The sequence below is a fragment of the Phascolarctos cinereus genome, unplaced genomic scaffold (genome assembly GCF_003287225.1).
Source record: "Phascolarctos cinereus isolate Bilbo 61053 unplaced genomic scaffold, phaCin_HiC Scaffold_726;HRSCAF=1367, whole genome shotgun sequence".
Taxonomy (NCBI): Eukaryota; Metazoa; Chordata; class Mammalia; order Diprotodontia; family Phascolarctidae; genus Phascolarctos; species Phascolarctos cinereus.
The window spans coordinates 407,249,785-407,269,062 of NW_027556098.1; the positions used below are offsets into that span (position 1 = coordinate 407,249,785).

Consider the following 19,278-nt stretch of genomic DNA (forward strand, 5'->3'; position numbering starts at 1 on the left):
TCCCTTTCCCAACCCCGGGGGGAGAAAAGGGTTGGAGGAGGGAGTGAGGGAGAGACGGGCCCAGAGACAGAGGGAGCCCGGGAAAGGCACATCGAAGCAAAGGAGAGGCAGAGACAGGGAGGCAGAGAGGGACCGAATCAGAGCAAAACAGACAGAAACAGAGGCAGAGGCTGTGAGAGATAGAGCTGGGGTGGGCAGAGAGGAGGGCAGAGTCAGAAGCTGCGAGAGAGACAGGCTGGCCGAAAACAAGGGCAGAGGCTGTGGGAGATAGAGCTGGGGTGGGCAGAGAGGGAAACAGGGGCAGAGGCTGGGAACCGGAGGCAGGAGGAAAGGTGGGCTGGGAAGGACCAGGCCGGGGGAGGGAGCAGGACAAGGGAAAAGCAGAGCCCGCAGGCTGGGGTACTTTAGGGAGCCTGCCAGACAGGCCTGGGCTTCAAGGAGGAGGAAAGGAAGCGGCAGACAGAGACCTGGACCAGCCTGGGCCACCAGCCCAGGGTTGTTGAGACACCATGGGGGGCCTGGAAGGAGCCAGGCTGCTGCTGCTGCTACTGCTATTAGGGGGGGCAGGGACAGCCTGGGAACCACACAAGGGGAAGTGCCCCCCAAGTTGTTCCTGTACCAAAGACAGTGCCCTGTGCAACGGCTCCCCCCAAGTGCCTGCAGGCTTCCCCCCTACCCTGCTGTCCCTGTGAGTCTGCCCAAAGCCAATGGCCCAGTTGGGGGTGTGGCCCCTGGGACTGGGGTATGGATACTTGCATCCCTGAAGGGGAGGACAGCAACTAGGATATCAGAGTCCGTAGAGGAATGGGGAATAGGAGATAGCTGTCTGGGGCTGGGGCTGGGGCTGGGGGCTGGGACTGGGGGTGAGGGGATGTGAGCAGGGACCCCAAGATCCATGGAAGAATGGGGAATGAGAGCTAGCTCCTGGTGAGGGAGAGTATAGGGCAGGTACAGGCTAGGACTCGGCTCCCTAGAAGGATAGGCAATAGATACCTGGATCTTTGGTTGGAGTTAGATGCTTGGGTCCTTACAGTAGAGATGGGAGCAAGGAAGCCGATTGGCTGAAGGGCTGATCCAGGCTACCTCCCCATCCCCTTAGGTCTTTGGTAAGATCTGAAGTGACTCGCCTTACCTCTGGCAGCTTCCTGGAGGTCCCCTCCCTGCACCTTCTGTAAGCTGTCTTGGACTCTGGGACAGACAGAAACCAGGCGTTGGGAGAGTAGGAAGGGAGGGGAGTAGGGGGGGGGCTATTAATGTGTCTTTGGAGAAGGGCCAAAGTGTGTGGGGGAGGGGGAGCTGGGGTCTAGCAGATTGGAGTGGGAGGGGGGAGGAGGAGAAATGAGGAAGAGAAGGAGCACAGAATCCTCTTCGCCTTAGTCCCGTGGTGGGACCCCCAATCCTAAATTCCTTCACAGTCTCTTCACAGCCAACACCTTCTCTGTGATTGGGGATGATGCTTTTGCTGGCCTCTCCTATCTGCGGTATCTGTGAGTGGGGCTGTGGGATGAGGGGATCAGGGATTACTTGGGGGGAGGAAAGAGATTGGGCTGAGGAGGTTGGGGGCTGCATGTGCTCAGAAGGGAGAACTGAGAATTGAGGAAATGATTCCTCCCCAGCTCCCCTTACCTTCCAGAGTGGAGGGGTGGGGAGAAGAGGTATATAAACTAAAGGCTTCCCCGGGTCACTGCTGACTCTCCATGTGATCCCAGGCTGGTCAACTTGCCTTTCTATGCTCTAGTCACCCCAACTTCGAAACAGGAAGGAGGTCTCTGGCCCCACCTGCCTCATGGGAGGAGGCTTCCGGGGGGCCTGCTGATGGGTTCCTGAGGCTGGGGTTACCCCTGGGACCCCCTCTCCTCCCCCAGGTTCATTGAGGACAATCACATCAGCTCCATCTCCAAGAATGCCCTCCGGGGGCTGAGATCTCTCACACACCTGTGAGTGTCCCCCTTCTTGACAATGGCATCTCCCCTCCCCCAGCAACAACTTGATATGTCTGTGATGTGGAAATTCCCTTGAAGTAATGCCCCCCACCACTCTGGAGTTACTCTCCCCTTTGATTCTTTTTGGCCTTACCAGCCCCTGCTCCATTCCCCAAGGCCTTGTGAGGAGGAAGTGATTTTAAATGTGTCACCATCCCTTTTACTTCCCTCTCTGCATCCCAGGAGTTTGGCCAATAACCATCTTCAGACCCTGCCCAAGTTCCTGTTCCGAGGACTGGAGACCCTGAGCCATGTGTGAGCCACAGGGAAGGGGAGGGGAGGAATAGGTTGAGGGTGGGAACAGGAAGGGGGCTTCTCTCAGGAGTGTCCCCCAACTTCCAGGAATGGGGAGGGGAATCGGCATCGGGTAGAGTAAGTTGGTAGCTCCAGAGGGAAGAGTCAAAAGCTGGGGACATGAAAGGAAGAGAGAGAACTGTCCACAAAGAGGAGGCTGTGGAAAGAGTGCTGACTTGGGAGTCAACGGGTCTGGGTTCAGATCCCCCCTTTTCCACTTTCTGCCTGTGTGAACTTGGACAAGTCACTTAACTTTTTGGCCTCTCAGGTCCTTCCTAGCTCGGCATCTATGACCCTATAATTCTAGGCTGCCTTGAAGTAGTGACTTCATCCATCACTGGGAGAGCTTTAAGGGAAAGTTGAAAGACCACTTCTCAGCAACATGGTCCAGCTTGGAATAATTATGAACTGGAGTCCATTTCCTCTTGGAAATTCTGTGATTCTGGAAGAGACAGGATTGAGGACACAGAAGGGGAGTAGGCCAGAGGTGGACGGTTTGAGCACATGGCTAAGTACGCCACCCAGGCTAGGCAGAGTCAGAGGTTCTGGGTTCAAACCCAGCTTCGTCATTTACTACTTCTGTGATCTTGGGCCAATCTCTTGAGCTTTCTGGAACTGTTTGCTCATCATTGAATTAGTTGAGCTCTGTCTCCAAAGTCTCTTCCAGTTCTAAATTCTATGAACTTACCAGGCGTGGGGAGCCTGAATCAGAAGCCCCAGATCATCAAAGGTAGAATCCATCAGCTGGGGCTTAGAGGAGTTGGAGGAATTGGCTTTCTCTTATTTTCACCACCAGGGATCTCCGGGGAAACCCGTTCCTCTGTGACTGCCGCCTGTTATGGCTGGTCCTGTGGCTGCCCCGAGTGAACGCCAGTGTGGGCACTGGAGCCTGTGCAGGGCCCACGCCTTTAGCCGACAGGCAGCTCCAGCACCTGGACCCAGACACTTTCCATTGCAGGACTGTGGGTATGGCTTTCCAGGGAGCATAAGCTCCAATGCCAGAGACCAGGAAGGAGGGATTGGGGCATATTCCTTCAACAGGCAGTTACGAGAGCCTAACACATAACCTGTTAATGTACCCAGTATCTCCTCTATTAGAATGGAAGGTCCCTAACAGCAGGGACATTTCCTTTTTTTTTCTTTTTTTCACATTTCCCCTTTTTATCCTCATTTCTTGGCACCTCGTGAGCCCTTAAAAACGCTTGTTGATTGATTCTCTAAGGGAATGCTGAGGCAACTAGGTGGCTCAGTGGGTAGAGCGCTGGGCCTGGTGTCAGGGAGACCTGAGTTCACATCAGGCCTCAGATACTCACTAGCTGTGACCCTGGGCAAGTCACTTATGCTCTAAGCAACTTTAAAACTCTTAAGTTGCAGAACAGATGTCATCTGCAATGATGGATGGAATTTCCTCAGGATCAGGTCCCTAAACGAAAGTTCTAGGCACTCTGCTGGGTCCACAAAGAAAAAAAACCAACCCAACAACTCTGCCCTCAGGAAGCTTACACTGTATGGGGAGGGGAGAGATATGGCTGGGACCTGAGGGGAGCAGAGGCCAAAGGACAGGATTACTTAGTTTCTGAAGGGCCCACAGGCCAAGGGGCTAGATATCAGCATCCATGAAGGGACTGGGAGCCAGCAGGCCAGAGTGGTTATTTGGTTAACCCATTAGGTTCTTACTGTATGCCAGGTAGTGTGTTAGACACTGGGGACAGACATACAAAGAATGAAACAATCCCTAGTCACAACAAGCTTACATGTTTATGGGAGAGATGAGTACATATGAAATATATGAGGGGCAAATTTAAAGTTAATAAATATATTTATATATGTATTATATATTACTATATATATAATATTTATATATCTGTATCTTATTGTAAAGTGTGTCATTAAATACGAAGCAGTTGGGCCTTTGTAGATGGGAGGTGAGGGCATCAGAAAAGGCCTTATGCAGAAGATGGTAGTTCAGCTGTTATCTCCTAGGAAAAGAGGGACCCTGTGAGACAAAGATAAAAAGGGATTACCTGGGGGACAGCCAATACAAAGACATTGAGGTGAGAGATGGAGTATCCGGAGTAAGGAGGCCAGGTTGCCTGGCTGGCAGAGTGCAAATGTCCAGTGAGGCTGGGGAGCAGAGGCTAAGGTTTCCTGGTACCTGAGCAAAAACTTTTTTTTTTTACATTTAATTTTTATTTTATTTTTTCTCAATTACATGTAAACAAAAATTTTTAGCATTCTATTTTTTTTTAAATTTTGAGTTCTATAGTCTCTCCCTTCTTTCCTCTCCCCCCTCCTTAAGAAGGCAAGCAATTTGATATGGATTATTCCTGTGAAGTCATGCAAAACATGTTCATATTCGCCATGTTACAAAAGAAAATCAAGGCCAAAAAGCCCAAGAATAATAAAGTTAAAAAAAAAAGGCTGCCTCAGTCTACATCAAAGACCATCAGTTCCCTCCTTGGAGGTGGATAGCATTTTTCACCATGAGTCCTTTGGAATTGCATTAGATCATGGTATTGCTGAGAGCCGCTAAGTCATTCACAATTGTGTGCAGTGGCCTTCTGGTTCTGCTCATTTCATTTTGCATCAGTTCAGGTAAATCTTCCCAGGTTTTTCTGAAAGCAGAGACTACTGAGCTGACTCCTCCCTTCGTCCTATTCCTAGAGCTGTCCTGGTTCCAGACCCTGGGAGAACCAGCGCTTGGCGTGGAAACCTTCTCCTACCTGGGGGAGCCGTACGTGGTACTGGCCCAACCCTTTGCCGGCAGATGTCTCTTTCTGGTCTGGGATTATATGCTGCAGCGTTTCCGACCTGATGAAGAAATCCCGGGTGAGATCCTGATCCCCGACGCCGCCCCTCCCCCTCTCCAGCCCCTTCCCCCGCCATCCCCTCCCTCCTTCCCCGCCCCAGATTCTGCCCGTCTGAGCCCCTCATCCTTCGCAGACATGGCCCTGCCGCGTGTCCCCTGCCCCGGATCCCCCCCACCCCCACCCCCAGATGCCCCCCGTGACGTGCCCTCCTCCCCTCCCCTCCTGCCAGCGCCGTCGGTGGTGGCCTGTAAGCCCCCTGGTGCTAGGCTCTCGGCTCTTCGTGCTGGTGGCCCGGCTGTGGGGGGGATCCCAGCTGTGGTCCCGCCCGAGCCGGGGGCTGCGTCTGTCGCCGTCCCAGGCCCTGGCCCCGGAGCTGCTGCTGAAACCCAACGATGCTGAGCTACTGTGGCTAGACGGGGAGCCGTGCTTCGTGGTGGCCGAGGTGTCCAAGGCCGGCCGCACCACCTTGCTGTGCCGCGACGGGCCGGGCCACGGCTTCTACACGCGCCAGAGCCTGCACGCGTGGCACCGAGACACGGACGCCGAGGCCCTGGAGCTGGCCGGGGAGCCGCACCTGCTGCTCGCCTCCGCCTCGCAGAGGCCGGTCCTCTACCGCTGGCAGCGCGGCCGCTTCTCGCGGCGCACCGACGTCCCCGAGGCCGAGGACGTCTATGCCACCCGCCACTTCCAGGTGGGCGGAGACGTGCTGGTCTGCCTGACCCGCTACCTGGGCGACTCCATGGTGAGGACTCCCGGCCGAGGGCCCCGGGGTGGGGGGCTCCGGCCGCCTCGGCCGCTCACTCACCTTACCTATCTGTGGACCTGGCTGTCCTAGGAGGGAAAGGGAGCTGCCTTAGACTCAGGGTGTGACCTGGCGTCAGGAGGGGGAGAGATCGAATCCTGTTTCAGACACTTACCAGCTGTGTGACCCTAGGCAAGTCACAGCCACTCCGCGTCAGCTTCCCCATTTAAAAAAAAAAAAGGTGGTTGGAGAGAGGATGGCCTGTTTAACCAATCTGAGCCTCAGTTTCCTCCTCTATAAAACGAGTGGCTTGGATTCCACGGCCTCCAAGACCCCTTTCAGCTCTTGCTTTATGATTTTAATGTCCTTTCCAGATCAAAATGGTAGGATTAAGAGATCTACTCCTCAAAGCCCTTGGGCCAAGGCCCCAGATCTGATTCAATGCTCCAGAACCTGTCCCCCTTCCTGCTTCCTCTGCTCTCATACCCCTCACACTGGTGCCCCCAGTCCCATTTCTGACGGGTTACACCATCAACCAATGAAGGGGCATTTATTAAGCACCTACTGTGTGCCAAGCACAGAGGATAAAAGACAAAAGGTTAAAACCTTCCCTGCCCACAGCCCAAGTCTAAATAGCGAATTCACAATGTTCATAGGGTAGCAATAACAGCTAGCGTTTACCAGCACTCTAAGGTTCGCTAATCGTTTTATGTATGTTTTCCCATTTGATACGCACAAGAGTCCTGCGCATAATAAATGGTACTGTTAGTACCCCCATGTTACAGATGAGAAAATGGAAGCTAAGAGAGGTTAATTAATTCATTTATTTACTTTTAGGCAATTGGGGTTAAGTGACTTGCCCAGGGTCACACAGCTAGTATGTGTCAAGTGTTTGGTCTGAGGTCGCATTTGAACTCAGGTCCTCTTGACTTCAGGGCCGATGCTCTATCCACTGCGCCACCTAGCTGCCCCTAAGAGAGGTTAATTTAGAAGGAAGGGGATAAGTATTTATTAAGTACTTACTGTGTGCAAGATACTTTACAAACATTATCCCATTTGATCCTCACAACAATCTTGGGAGGTAGATGCGATTATCATGCCCATTTTACAGTTGAGGAAACTGAGTTGAATGACTTAACCCAGCTAGTAAGCATGTGAGACAGAATTAAAACTCAGGTCTTCCTGAGTCCAAGCCCAAGTGGCACCCATCTATAAATATATATACATATATAAAAGAGATACAGTGTGATTTGAAGGAGAAGACACTAGCAAAGGGAGAAATAGCTGAGCCTTAAAGGAAATTGAGACACAGATAGGGGGAAGGAATGTGTCATAGGCCTGAAGGCCAGCCAGTTAAAAGACCTGGAGGTGGGACATGAAGGGTTTAAAGATTACCCGGGGGGCGGGGCAGCGCAGCTGGGTCCATAGAACTCCAGCTTTGGAGTCAGGAGGACCAGAGTTCAAATCTAACCTCAGACACATAATGCTTCCTAGCTGTGTGACTCTGGGCAAGTCACTTAATCCCAATTGCCTCACAAAAAAAAAAAAAAGACTCCCAGACTGGCTAGACCACCCTGCGGATGGAGGAGAGTGATATGCAAAGTCTGGACTGGCAGGCTGGAGCCGACTTGTGAAGGACTTTCTATGTCCAACACTGGAGTTGTACTTTATCCTAAAGGTAATAAGAAGTCGCTCTAGTGTATTGATGTTGTTAGACTTGGGCTTTGGTATGATCAGCTAAAGATGCCTTAGAAATGGGAGAAACTTCAGGCTTTAAACTGGGGGTGAGTGCCCTCAACAGCAGAAGGGACACATTAGATGGATGGAGGGCTGTGGAGAGGGCTGGGGAGGTAAGAGGTAAGAGGAAGATCAGTTCAAGTTTAGGCTTTTATTGAGGTCCCCACCCTTTGCCTGGTTGAGCTGGGGAAGGGGTGGTGGAGTGTTGAAGGTGGGGCCTGCCAGGAGGACAAGTCGTCCTTGACCTCAGGAAGCTTGGGCTAGCTGGGGAGGCTGGACTTCAGCATACAAAGCGCAAGGACCTAGGACCTCACCATATGGTATGAACCAAAGGTGCTCAGAGGAAGGAAAAGGGCCTTGGGGCTGCAGAAAGGGGCATCCAGGAGCAGCTGGGACACGAGCCAGACCTGACACAAGGGGAGGGGAGGTCCAAGTGGACTGATGGCACAAGCAAAGGCTTGAGGGTAGGAACAGGTTTGGAGGATGGGCAGAGTCTGATTTGGATGGAAGAGAAAAATCTGTAGGAGAAAAAGTTGGAGAGGAAGTCAGGGACAGATGGAGGAGGCTTCCAAGCGAAGGAGCTTGGCCTCCATCCCGTACTGGAGACAAGGTCACGTAGCAGAGAGCCTGGCCTATGGAGGCTGGAATTCGGACTGTTCCACTTATCCCTGGGTGATTCTGGGCCAGACATCCCACCTCCTACTCCTCACTTTCCTCCTCTGCAAAATGAGGCAGCTGAACCTTTCAGCTCTACTTCTAATACGGTTTTTTTTGTCTTGTTTTGTTTTTTAGGCAAGTGGGGTTAAGTGACTTGCCCAGGGTCACACAGCTAGTAAGTGTCAAGTGTTTGGTCTGAGGCCAGATTAGAACTCAGGTCTTCCTGACTTCAGGGCCGGTGCTCTATCCACTGTGCCACCTAACTGCCCCTCTAATATGGTTTTTGAAAGAGACTAGTTGTGGGGCAGCTAGATGGTGCAGTGGATAGAGCACCGGCCCTGGATTCAGGACGACCTGAGTTCAAAAACTAGCTGTGTGACCCTGGGCAAGTCACTTAACCACATTGCCTAGCCAAAAAACAAACAAATTAAAAAAAAAAAAGAAAATGAAAGAGACTCAGTGGTCTCATCTATAAAATGGAGGATAATAATACCTATTATTCCCTATGGTTATCCTAAATCTTGAGCAGAGTGGTGATTGGGTCAGGAAGATGACCTGAGAGGCCAGTGAAGTATGAATGGGAAATGAAGAGAGAATGGAGGCAGGGAGACCATTTAGGAGACTGTTGTAATAATCTGGACAAGAGGGGCAGGTAGGTGGTGTCATAATGGATAGAGCACCAGCCCTGGAGTCAGGAGGATGTGAGTTCAAATCTGACCTGGGACACTAACCAGCTGAGTGACCCTGGGCAAGTCACTCGACCCTGATTGTCTCTTTAAAAACAAACAAAAATTCCAGATCAGAGGGGATGATGGCCTGAGCTAGGGATAGATTAGGGAGGCATTTCAGAGGAAGGATGGACAGGACTTGGCCCAAGGCAAGGGTGGGGAATCTGCGGCCTTGAGGCCATATGTGGAATTCTAGGTCCTCAAGTGTGGCCTTTTGACTAAATCCAAGTTTCACAGAACAAATCCATTTCTTAAGGGGATTTGTTCTGTGAAGTTTGGATGCAGTCAAAGGGCCGCACTTGAGGACCTAGAGGGCCACATGAGGAGGCTGAAGGTTACCCACCCCTGGCCCAGGGGAAAGCCTTGTGGACTGTTTTGGGTTTTTTTTTTTGGGGGGGGTTGTTTCTTTGTTTGTTTATTTTGTTTTTGTATCTCTGGTGCCCTGAAGTCAATCAACAATGCGTGTTTATTTATTAAGCATTGACCATGTGCCAGGAACTGTGCTCATCTCTACAAAGAAAAAGTGAAAATATTCCCTGCCCTCCAGGAGCTTACATTCAACACATACTTACAGAGTAAATACTAGGTAGGCTTAGAAGGACAGGATTAGTGCCTGGGGGGGGGGGGCCCAGGAAAGGCCTCCTACAAGATGACACTGAGCTGAGTCTTGAAGGAAGCCCAATGATCTAAGCATAGGAGAGCAGGATTGGTTAGAAGCTTCCCTACAATCTTGGAATGCTACCCATCCCCCCCCCAACTCTACTCCCAGGGCCCTGAGGGCAGGGGAGCCTCGCTGCCTCCCAACCCTGAACTCCATCCCTGCAGGTGATGCGCTGGGATGGTTCCATGTTCCGGCTGCTGCAGGCACTGCCATCCCGGGGTTCCCTCATCTTCCAGCCATTGCTCATTGCTGGGGATCAGCTAGTCCTGCTGGGTAGTGACTTCACCTATAGCCTGGTGTTCCAATATGAGCCAGACACTGGGCTCCTGAAGCTTCTGCAGGAGCTGGGGCCCCCAGTGCCCTCAGCGCCTCGGGCCTTCTCCTTCATCTCTGTGGCCGGCCGAAGGTTTCTCTTCACTGCCAACTTCAAGGGCCCCACCCAAGTCTACCAGCATCTCATCCAGGACCTCAGTGCCTGACCAGGAAGGGATGGAGGCCCCCTCTCCCTGTCCCATGCGTCTGGTGGGGCTGGAGACTCTTGTGACTGACAGGTAGCACTTCCACAAGGAAAGAGCCTGGGGCTGGGAAATCGGGAGACTTAGCAGTGGCTCAGCCACATCTAATGTGCTGAGCAAGGCCCTTGGCTTGTTTCAACCTATTTCCCTTCTTGGGAAAAACAAGGGGGTTGAACTTTAAGGATGCCTTCCAGTTCTAGCATCCTGTGAGTCTTTGAAAGCGGAGTGAGGATGGGGCCGAGGAGGTATTCCTTGGAGGAAAACTCCGTGTTTAAAGAAGACTTAGGTTCCATTCTTTGCTCTGTTATTGCAGAGGCTGTTTCTTCATCTATAAAATGGGTAGATAGTGGCAAGGAGTTGGACTGGATAATCTCTAAGGACCCTTCCTGCTTTAACTCCTATGACCCAGAAGTCTATTGGGACCATCCCGCAGAACAATCTCAGATTCTGAGCCCTTGGCCCAGACCACGACCCTGACCCTCCCCCTCCATTGAAGGGTCTTGACCTCCTGAGAAACCACATATTGAGTCCAGAGCATCCCGATCAGCTGGAAGCTGCCCTTGACATGGTGGCAACTGGGTAGGGGCACCAGGAGCCGGAGAAATGGCAACGATGGACCAATGTGGCCAACTCTGGGCTTGGAACCAGGAGAGCTTGGTTTGAATCCTGTTCCTGACACCAAATTGTGTGATTCTGGGCACATTTAATTGTTCCATGCCTCAGTTTCCATATCTGTAAAATGAAGATTATCCCACTTGTGCCCCTACCTCACAGGGGTGTTGTGAGGAAAGTGCTTTGTAAATCTTCAAGCACAGAAACCTGAGTGGTGTTTCTATATGTGGAAGGGGGTGGGGTGGCAGAAGAGAAGAACTTGGGGTAGAGGTCCAGAAATGTTTCTTGGGCTTGAGTTGAGAGATGGCTGATGTTGAGGGTTTCTAGGGTGTTTGCTGTGAGGGTACACTGGTGGTTTATGAGTGAGAGGGGAAAGGGAAGAGGGGTGGTATGTGTGTGGATAAGGGGTGATGGGGAAAGGGAAGGAAAGGGGAGGGCACATTTGTCCTAGGGAGTGGGTCACGTATGGTAGTGAGGGGAGACGATGTTTTCACATGTAGGGGAAGAGGGTGTTGTGTATGAAGGGGTGGTTGGGATCAGGAAACTGAAGTGGGAGGGAGATGGGGTGAGGATGGGTGAAGAGAGAAGAGGGTGTTGAGTGTGTAGGGGTAAGGGGAAGAGGGTTCTGGGTAGGAAGTGAGGGTAGGTAGGGGAGGAGCTGTTATATGAGATGGGAAATGTTTTGTATGGGGGTTGCGGTATGGGAAGGGCTGAAAGCAATGTTGGAGGTTTATGAGTGGGATGGGGGCTTGTGTATAGGGGAGAAGTGTTATATGGGAAGGGGTGGGAAGAGGAGGGAAGAAGGGGATCATGGGCAGGGGCTTTGGGAGAGGGTATTCTGTGTGTGCTTGGAGAGCTAGGGGAGGGTGGGCAACCTGAGACACCTCATCCCCATTTTAGGTTTATTCTGCCTTCCCCCTCCCCCATCCCTTCCACAACCAATCCTTGATCACCACTCCCAGGGTCAAGGGTCTCCTAGCAGGTTCTCCTCCTAACCATGCCCCCCCACAAGTCCTCACGTAGAGTCCTGAGCCAAGAGCAGGACAGGCCACATGCACATGGAAAAGGTGGGAAGGGACAAGCATCATTTTGGCTGAGGTCCTGAGGGCTACTCAGGACCAAGAGGGCTTATGTTGTGTCAACTGGTAACTTCAGGTACCCAGAATCTTAGGGGGAAGCAACCCAGGGGCAGCAAGAAGAGGGTGGGCACAGGGGGCCTCCACACATACAGGGAGCCCTTCCTGGCAGAGGGTGACCTCAGGATTGAGGAGGCAAGCAGAAAGTGTCCTTGGGGTCTTTGGGGCCCTAGGGGAAGATATGGTGGGATTTAGGACACTCCTGGGGAATAAATGGTTAAGGTTTGGGGTAGTGTGTACTGGGGGTCTTTGGGGTCAGACCTGAGTTCCTGTGGGCAGCATATCGTCAGGGCTTAGCCAAGCTTTCTTTCCTGGGTTATTGTGGGAAATTTGGGGTCTGATGAAAACTTACACTGGTGGAGTAGGGCCAACCAGAATGGACTCTGCCTTTATAAACTTGATGGTATCGGGGTTTGGGGGCCACTCTTTTTAGGGACTGTCATAGAAAGCAGAAACCAAACATCATCTTCCCAACAAAGGAATTTAAGAGAGAAGGAGTTTATGTGAATCTGAGCCAAAGGGCTGTTCCACAGGGCTTCATCCCTTTCCACCCCCATCCACTCTGTTCTCCCTCTCACCAACCACTTCTAGAACATCTTGTGGTGAAGATCCTGGAATGGCTTAACTCAAAAATAAATGTAAAAAGAAAAAACAACCCTTCTTCCACCTGGGGACAGGCCCCCCAGAGAGATGATGGGTCAGCATTGGCAGTGGGCAGAAGGGCAAAGACATAGGTGATGTATGGGCGAAGGCAGGGAAAGAAGAAACTCATCTTTCCTAGAGAAGAAAGAAGAGGTCTGCAGGGTCTGGGAGGCTGGTGCCACCTTAGCAGTTACTGGCTGGGCCTAGAAGGGTGAGGAAGAGAGGAGAGAAAGATTAGATCTTCTAGTTCCTGAACTCATTACTTCACTTTTCCTTCTCTCTCTTTATATGTCTTCATTCCATTCCACTCCTGTCTCCATTCCATTCTACTCCAGATAAACCCTGCTAAACTGGAAATACATATCCTAGGTGGTGGGATTTCTCCTGCCCTGGGGTTATAGAGAAGGAAAAGGGGGTGGGGGTAGAGAAGTAAGTCAGACATAGATCCAGCCCCTCTCTGCTTCCTTCCAGTTCTCTCAGACAGGCACCCCTCAAATCACCAATTTTGAAAGTTAGAAGGGATCCGAGTGGCCCTCTGATCCAACTCACACCCAAAAAGAATATCAGACCTCATTAAATAATGCTAAGGGTTAGGGGCATTAGGAATTTCGGAGTCCCCTGTGCCATGAACATTTCCCAACAAAAGGGGAGCCTCCCTGTAAACTACTCATTACAGTCAACGTTTCCATGGAGAGAGAATCTAAGAGGATGGGTCTGCGGGGCCACCAGGATTTGGGGTCCCAATGGGGCCACAGACTCTGAGGGCAGAACAGGTAGAAGGACTGGGGGGCTTTTCTCTTCCTTACGTGTGCTTCTGGCTGAATTTGCATTTGCATTTGCCACCTGCGTGAGAAAGAAGAATGGAAGAGGGTGAAGGGACGTCTCACAGGAAGGGTCACTGCCCCCTCAGCTTCCCAGACCCTCTCTCCTCGTTAATTCCCCAGACTCACTCATGAGGACGATGATGCCCACAGCACACAGGATCCCAGCACAAATCAAGCCACCCACACGTAGGCTGTGCCAGTCTGTAGGAGAAAGGCAGAGATGATTGACTTCTGGCAGCCTCCCTCCCCTTCTGCAGAGGCCAGCTCACCTTCCCAGGGAAGCCACCTTTGAGTCAAAGCTCAGAAGGGGGGCTACTCGGCTTAGCTGGTGACAAATCCCTTTCTATTTGATGACTATGTTGATTTGTAAGTATTCTTTCTCTTTCCCTCTGGGCCTTGTCCCTTCATCTGGACTGTAAGCTCCCTCAAGGCAGGAATTTCCTCTCCCCAGCCCACCAGTACAGTCTCTCTTTCACCTCTCCTCCAGACTGCTCTGTCCCAAGCAGCTTCCATCCCCTTCACCCCAGGACTTTCTTACCGTAATAGAAAGGGCTGTTCTTGTCTGCAGGAAAAAAGAGACAGTGAAAACAGGAGCAGGAGAGAGGGTGCCTGCACCCCCAAAGAAGTTTGGGAGGGGAGTAAGAAGCTTGGGGGTTAGGGGCAACTAGGTGGCACAGTGAACAGAGCCCTGGCCCTGGAGTCAGGAGGACCTGAGTTCAAATCCACCCTCAGACACTTATTAGTTGTGTAGGTAACTTAATTCCAATTGCTTCCCTCCCCACCAAAAAAGAAGCTTGGGGTAACTCACCAGCTGGGTCATTGGCTTCCAGGGCAGGCAGAACTGAGAGAGAGAGAGAGAGAGAGAGAGAGAGAGAGAGAGAGAGAGAGAGAGAGAGAGAGAGAGAGAGAGAGAGCAGGGAGTGGGATGTTGGTTTCTTTTCTTTTCTTTTCTTTTTTGGATGTTGGTTTCTGAAGGCAACCTGAGTCTGGTTAACCCTTGCCTTTTAGTGGTGGCTCTGGGTACAGGCAGATTCTTCACTAGGGGTGAAGCCTGCTGGTGGTGCTAGGCCATATGGAGGGTGGCACAAGTGTGCCTCAGAATGGGAGATCAGGCAAACTGTCAGGGTGGACAACAGCATTCCTTCTCCTCTTCGTGGTAAAGAAGAGAGAAGGAAATCAGACTCCACTGTCTAGTTTGAGGCTCCTTCTAAAGTCACTTTCATCTGCCATCAGTTGCTGTTCTTAGCCATGTCTAATAAGGCCTCCCAGCCCATCAGCACCTCTTCTCTTAGGGACTTGGGATTTCCCGACCTCATTCCAGTTACCGCTGTTGACTCCAGTGTCTTAGATGCCCTTTCACAATACTATTGACTACTTCTGGCTTCTGATTTGGATGCAGAATGGGGAGAGCAGGTGTCCTTTTGCCTCTCTCTGGGAATATAGACTCCTAGTGGCCCTGGTTTCTTCTTCAGAACATGGTTTCCTCTTTCTCCTGTCTACCTCCTAGTAAAAAAGTGACTGCCATCTCTACAATGGTTTCAGGAGTGCTCTCCAACTTGGGTTGATGGAAACATAAGAGGATCAGAGGTGCTGTCTTTGGGTCAAATGAGGGAGAAGTCTAGGGAAAGTAACAGGTTTTTAGTCTGAAACTGGCACTCACCTGCCATCATCAGTAGAATGCCCACTGTTACCCTGTGCATCTTGAAGTTCAAAAGGTTGGGCCCTGTTGGGAGGAACCTCAGTAGGACATGTGCCTCTCCTTCTTATCCCTCTCTCCCCTCCTCCACAACCCAGCACAGCACACTCAAGCACATGTACACACGGGCACAACACAGAGACCAAAGCCTTTCTGTTGATCCCAGGGAGGAGATAAGAAGTGAGAAAACAGATAAGAGCCAGAGAAGGAGAGGGCTGGATAAGGGAGCTGGGGGAGGGCAGATGCTGACTAAGTCTCTCGAACGGGGAAGTAGGAGAGCTATGTTTTGTCTGCTGGAGTGGTGCTGAATGGGGTTGGCATGGAGGAGTCTGAGCTAGTTTGGGGTAGGGGTGCTTGAAAGGGAGAAGTCTGGGGCCAGGTGGCAGGGTGTCTGTATTCGGAACAGGCTGAGGTTTCCTTGCTAGGCAGTCTCTCCCACAGACAGCTCAGAGCCTGAACGGCCCATCCCTTCTTTGGGCTGGGGTCCAGAGCCTGGGGCTGGCCTGGCATGTCTGTCTGTTTTTGGGGGGTGGGGAGGGAGGAGGTCATGGTTGTGGCTGGTTGTGGGTGGGCAGCAGAGCAGAGAGGACAGCTGAGCCCCAGGAGGGGAGGAGGCTGCTGCCAGAGCTGAGAAGAAGCTATTTTGCAAATTCCTCCAACCTGGCTTCACCCCTCTTATTTTTGTGCCCTTGGAACCCCCCCACCTTCCACTCTCCAGGCCACTTCTACTCTACCCAACAGGTCGGGGCCCATCTATCTGCCTTTGGGAAACCTCCCTACAGTCTCTTTCTGGGTTTAGTATGGGCACGTGGTATTTCTTCCACCCTTCCCCCCCTTACCATGGTGTCACCGACGATCCTTTGGGCAGAAAGGCAATGTTCTCGTTACTATTGACTCATGGGATCTCCATGCTAACTTAACCTCCCTGCCTCTGAGAGCGTTTATCATGCCTCATTAATGCCACCTCCCTGGCCTATGAGATTGTGGTCACTGCCTGAGGCTCCCTGGCACTACAGGGGACTTTTTTACCTTGAGCCCATCTCTTCCTCCAGGTGACTAGCACGACATCCTCCACGACATGCGTTACTCCTGCCAGAGGGCCATGTTAATAGTCTGCATTCACTTTGGTTACCCCTCAGAATACACTGAAGCGAATTCCTCCCTAACTCCCTGTTCTTCCACTTCACCCCGGTATCTTTGATTATATAGCCCTGCTTCTCCTGTTATTTCTTGTTACTATGATACACTTCATTACTTTTTGTTAATGCTGTGGTTTCCTTGTGACTTTGATATACTATCCTGCCCTTATTTATGTTATATTACTGCATTCCATCCTGGTTTCTGTGCCCTGATTTGTGACTTAAGCTCTCAGTAGATTGTACCCTTTGCCTCAGTATCTATATTTATAACCAGGTTTCCTTCATTTAGTGGGCACATTGTTGTCATTTCATTCTAACCATTCCAACCCCTTTTGTGTTCTTCCAACAGACTGAGATGTGTCTCCCGGCTTTCTCTATTACAATCGCCATCATGCATTGAGTGCCCCGCACTGCCCAAGTGACCAGCAGTACTGGCTTTTCAGCCACCTGGGCTCCTCTTTCTTCCTCCTCCTGTATCTCTTTGCCTAATGCCCCACTCTATTGCAGAACCCTGCTGTTTTCATCATTACATTTCTCTAGTACTTTAAAATCCCAAAGTGCTACCTGTCCCCAAGCTCTGAGGGCTTTGAATCCCAGGCAAAATCTCGCTCCTCCAGTTTCATTCAACCGACTGTGGACTTCTTAGAGAGAGCCATTCCCAAAGCCCAGGAATGAGGGAAGAAGGCCCTGAGCAGAAGAAGGTGGAAGAGGAGAAAGGCACGTCAGGGGACAGGCGCAGAAAGACAGTTAACAGGCCCAGGGAGATGAAAAGTTTGAGCTGGGTGAAGCAGAGCCAAGGTGGGGGGGGGGGGCCACGATTAATAAATGGAGTTAGAGTAGGGGGCTCCTAATGCTCACCTGGACCGCAGGATAGAGCTGGGAAGTAGAAGGCACCTCAGCTACAGCAGCTGGGCCTGCCCCAGCCTCTTTATACAGAACAGACACGCCCTAGGCAAATCCAGGCAGGTAGGGAACAGGTCTGACTCCCTGGGGCTCTAGCAGAGCTCCCCCCCACCCCCTTGCTCTTAAAGGGGCAGCTCAGCTTCTCTTCCCAGAAGGCCCCATCTGCCTGCCTTGACCCCATTCAGCCTCTAGGCCCCGACAGAACGGGGAGGCTAAAGTTAGTTTCCATATACACACATGAGGAGAAGAACAAGGCTCCTCTTTGGAGAACAGTGGGGATCCTTCCTGAGGCCTTTAACCTTCTTTGTCTACTAAAGCCCATTCCAGGGGGGGCTAGCAATAAAGAGGCCTCTGTGGACAGACTTTTGTAGCTGTTTTGAAAGACTCAGCTACTGCTAAGATCACTAGGCCACGGGGAGGGTTGGGGGTGGGGAAGATTCATATGAAAGTAGAGCCAGGAGACCCTTATGGCCCCTTTAGATCAGGGGCTGCAACCCCCCCCCCAACCATAGAGCATCAGAGCAGATGAAATGAAGAGGCCAAGGCACTCTCCCCATACCCACCCCTCTCCCCAATAAATATTTTGAATTGCTGGGACAGGCTGCCTGGGCCCTGGGAGGAGAGTGCAAACTGCAAGGTGGAATGTGATGGCAGAGGATGGAGTACCTGGGACCTGGGAATGGCCTGGGCTGGGTAGAGTGAGGGCTGCTATTAAGAAACAGGATGCACATAGTAAGTGTGGAATGAATGTTTATTGACTGACTGACTGATCACCCCTTGTGGACTGAAGTTCTGTTCTCTCTCATTTCTTCTCCTTGTCTGTAACATTTACTCTCCCTCCCTCCCAACATTCCTCCAGACAGGGGTCCATATGGAGCCCAGGATGGCCCTGGCCTTTCCAGTTGGGGTAACCACCGCCCCAAGCTGCTCCTTCCCCACAGAGAGAGCTTTGTTTGGGGGCTGGACTGGGAACAAGGGGCTATTGAGTGGCTGGCAAAGGATTGGGGTCATAGGGAGGGGGCAGGGGCTGGCAAAGGAGATGCTTCTGTTCCTGCTCTGGTCACCATCTGGAGCCTGGGTGCCCCCACTCTGCCTCCTGGGGTGGGGCCAAGAGGAGCCAAGCAAAGGGATGGCTATGAGGGAAAAGGGTCAGGGTTGAGAGAAGGCATTGGCACCTCTTCGAAGGTTAAGGTGGGAATGGAGAAAGCTGGGGGAGGGGAGGAATAGTTCTAGAGAAGAGTTGAGGGGGAAAAATGCTTAGGAAAAATGGCTCAAGGAGAGACAGGCCCTGTTACCTCCCAGCAGAGGGAAAGGGAAACTCCCCAGAGCCATCTGCTGTCTGGATACCGTTTCTCCAAGGCATTTCTCAATTCCTCTGAGTCAGGTCCAGCTGGTCAGGGCCTTGAGCCCCACCTTGCCCTCTGCAGCAGGGGAGTTCAGCCCCCTGCTTCTGGAGTCTGAATGGGCTAGAGCAAACGTCTTGGGTGCCCAAGCACTTGGAGGAGGGCAAAGGTTAGAGGCTTGATCTGGAGAGAGATGGGGGCTTCGTGGGGTGACAGCTGCTGCAGAAGATTCAGAGATGTTGATCCTAAGCATGGCAGCTTCTCTTTTTCTTGGTCATGAAGGTCCCAGTCTCCCTGGAAAGTCCCCTGACAGTCTTTTTTTCCCAGAGGCTATAGGGAGACCCCAAGTAGGCTTGGCCATGGCACAGCATTGCCCTCTGCTGGGGAAGCCCCAGAAATGTGCCACCAGACTTATCTAGACACCCTGGTAGGTCCTGCCTCCCAGGGCAGGGGAATTCAAATGGATACACATTTATTTAGCATCTGCTATGTACAGAGCACCGTGTGCAAGGACGTTAGATCCCTGCCCCATGCCCCCTGCCCCCTCCTCTTACCCCATGCCACATATTCCCTGCCCCTTGCAAGGCAGACTGTAGATTTCCTCTGTTATGCTACAGCTTCCCACTCTTGGCTAACCAGGCAGTCCCCATGTCCCCCCTCCTCTAACCCCATAGTAGGAAGGCAATAACGCATAGAAAAAGTTGATCTGCCCCACCTCTCCCTGATCTAGCTCTGACCTTTCCTAGTCCCTGTGGACTAGAGCTATACAATCTATGTCAGCCCTTCAATCAACAGGTCTTTAATGGATATTTCTTGTGGTCACTGTCCTTGAAATCTATATTGACATATTCATTTCA

General features: G+C 51.8%; 2 protein-coding genes across 4 annotated transcripts; one reads left to right on the forward strand and one right to left on the reverse strand.

Moving 5' to 3' along the window:
• On the forward strand, positions 1-10,944 carry LGI4 (leucine rich repeat LGI family member 4). The gene is given in 10 exon segments (XM_020977284.2): positions 1-688; positions 1,100-1,171; positions 1,416-1,487; positions 1,866-1,937; positions 2,166-2,237; positions 3,073-3,242; positions 4,941-5,105; positions 5,316-5,338; positions 5,340-5,828; positions 9,776-10,944. Coding segments are annotated over 10 exon segments (1,629 nt in total). The 5' UTR covers positions 1-509; the 3' UTR covers positions 10,091-10,944.
• A 1,412-nt stretch (positions 10,945-12,356) lies between these two features.
• FXYD3 (FXYD domain containing ion transport regulator 3) lies at positions 12,357-18,704 on the reverse strand. Of its 3 annotated transcripts, none has more exons than XM_020977928.2 (7): positions 18,374-18,704; positions 15,001-15,063; positions 14,149-14,181; positions 13,879-13,902; positions 13,467-13,541; positions 13,323-13,359; positions 12,357-12,719 (listed from the first exon to the last, which is right to left on the reverse strand). In XM_020977928.2, exons 1-7 carry the CDS (start codon positions 18,408-18,410, stop codon positions 12,707-12,709), a joined length of 282 nt encoding a protein of 93 aa, XP_020833587.1. In that variant the 5' UTR covers positions 18,411-18,704; the 3' UTR covers positions 12,357-12,706. The 3 variants fall into 3 exon arrangements, with proteins under 3 accessions (XP_020833587.1, XP_020833593.1, XP_020833606.1); XM_020977934.2 differs by lacking the exon at positions 18,374-18,704 and adding an exon at positions 17,034-17,141; XM_020977947.2 differs by lacking the exon at positions 18,374-18,704 and adding an exon at positions 16,066-16,125.
• Between the last annotated feature and the right edge of the window lie 574 nt (positions 18,705-19,278).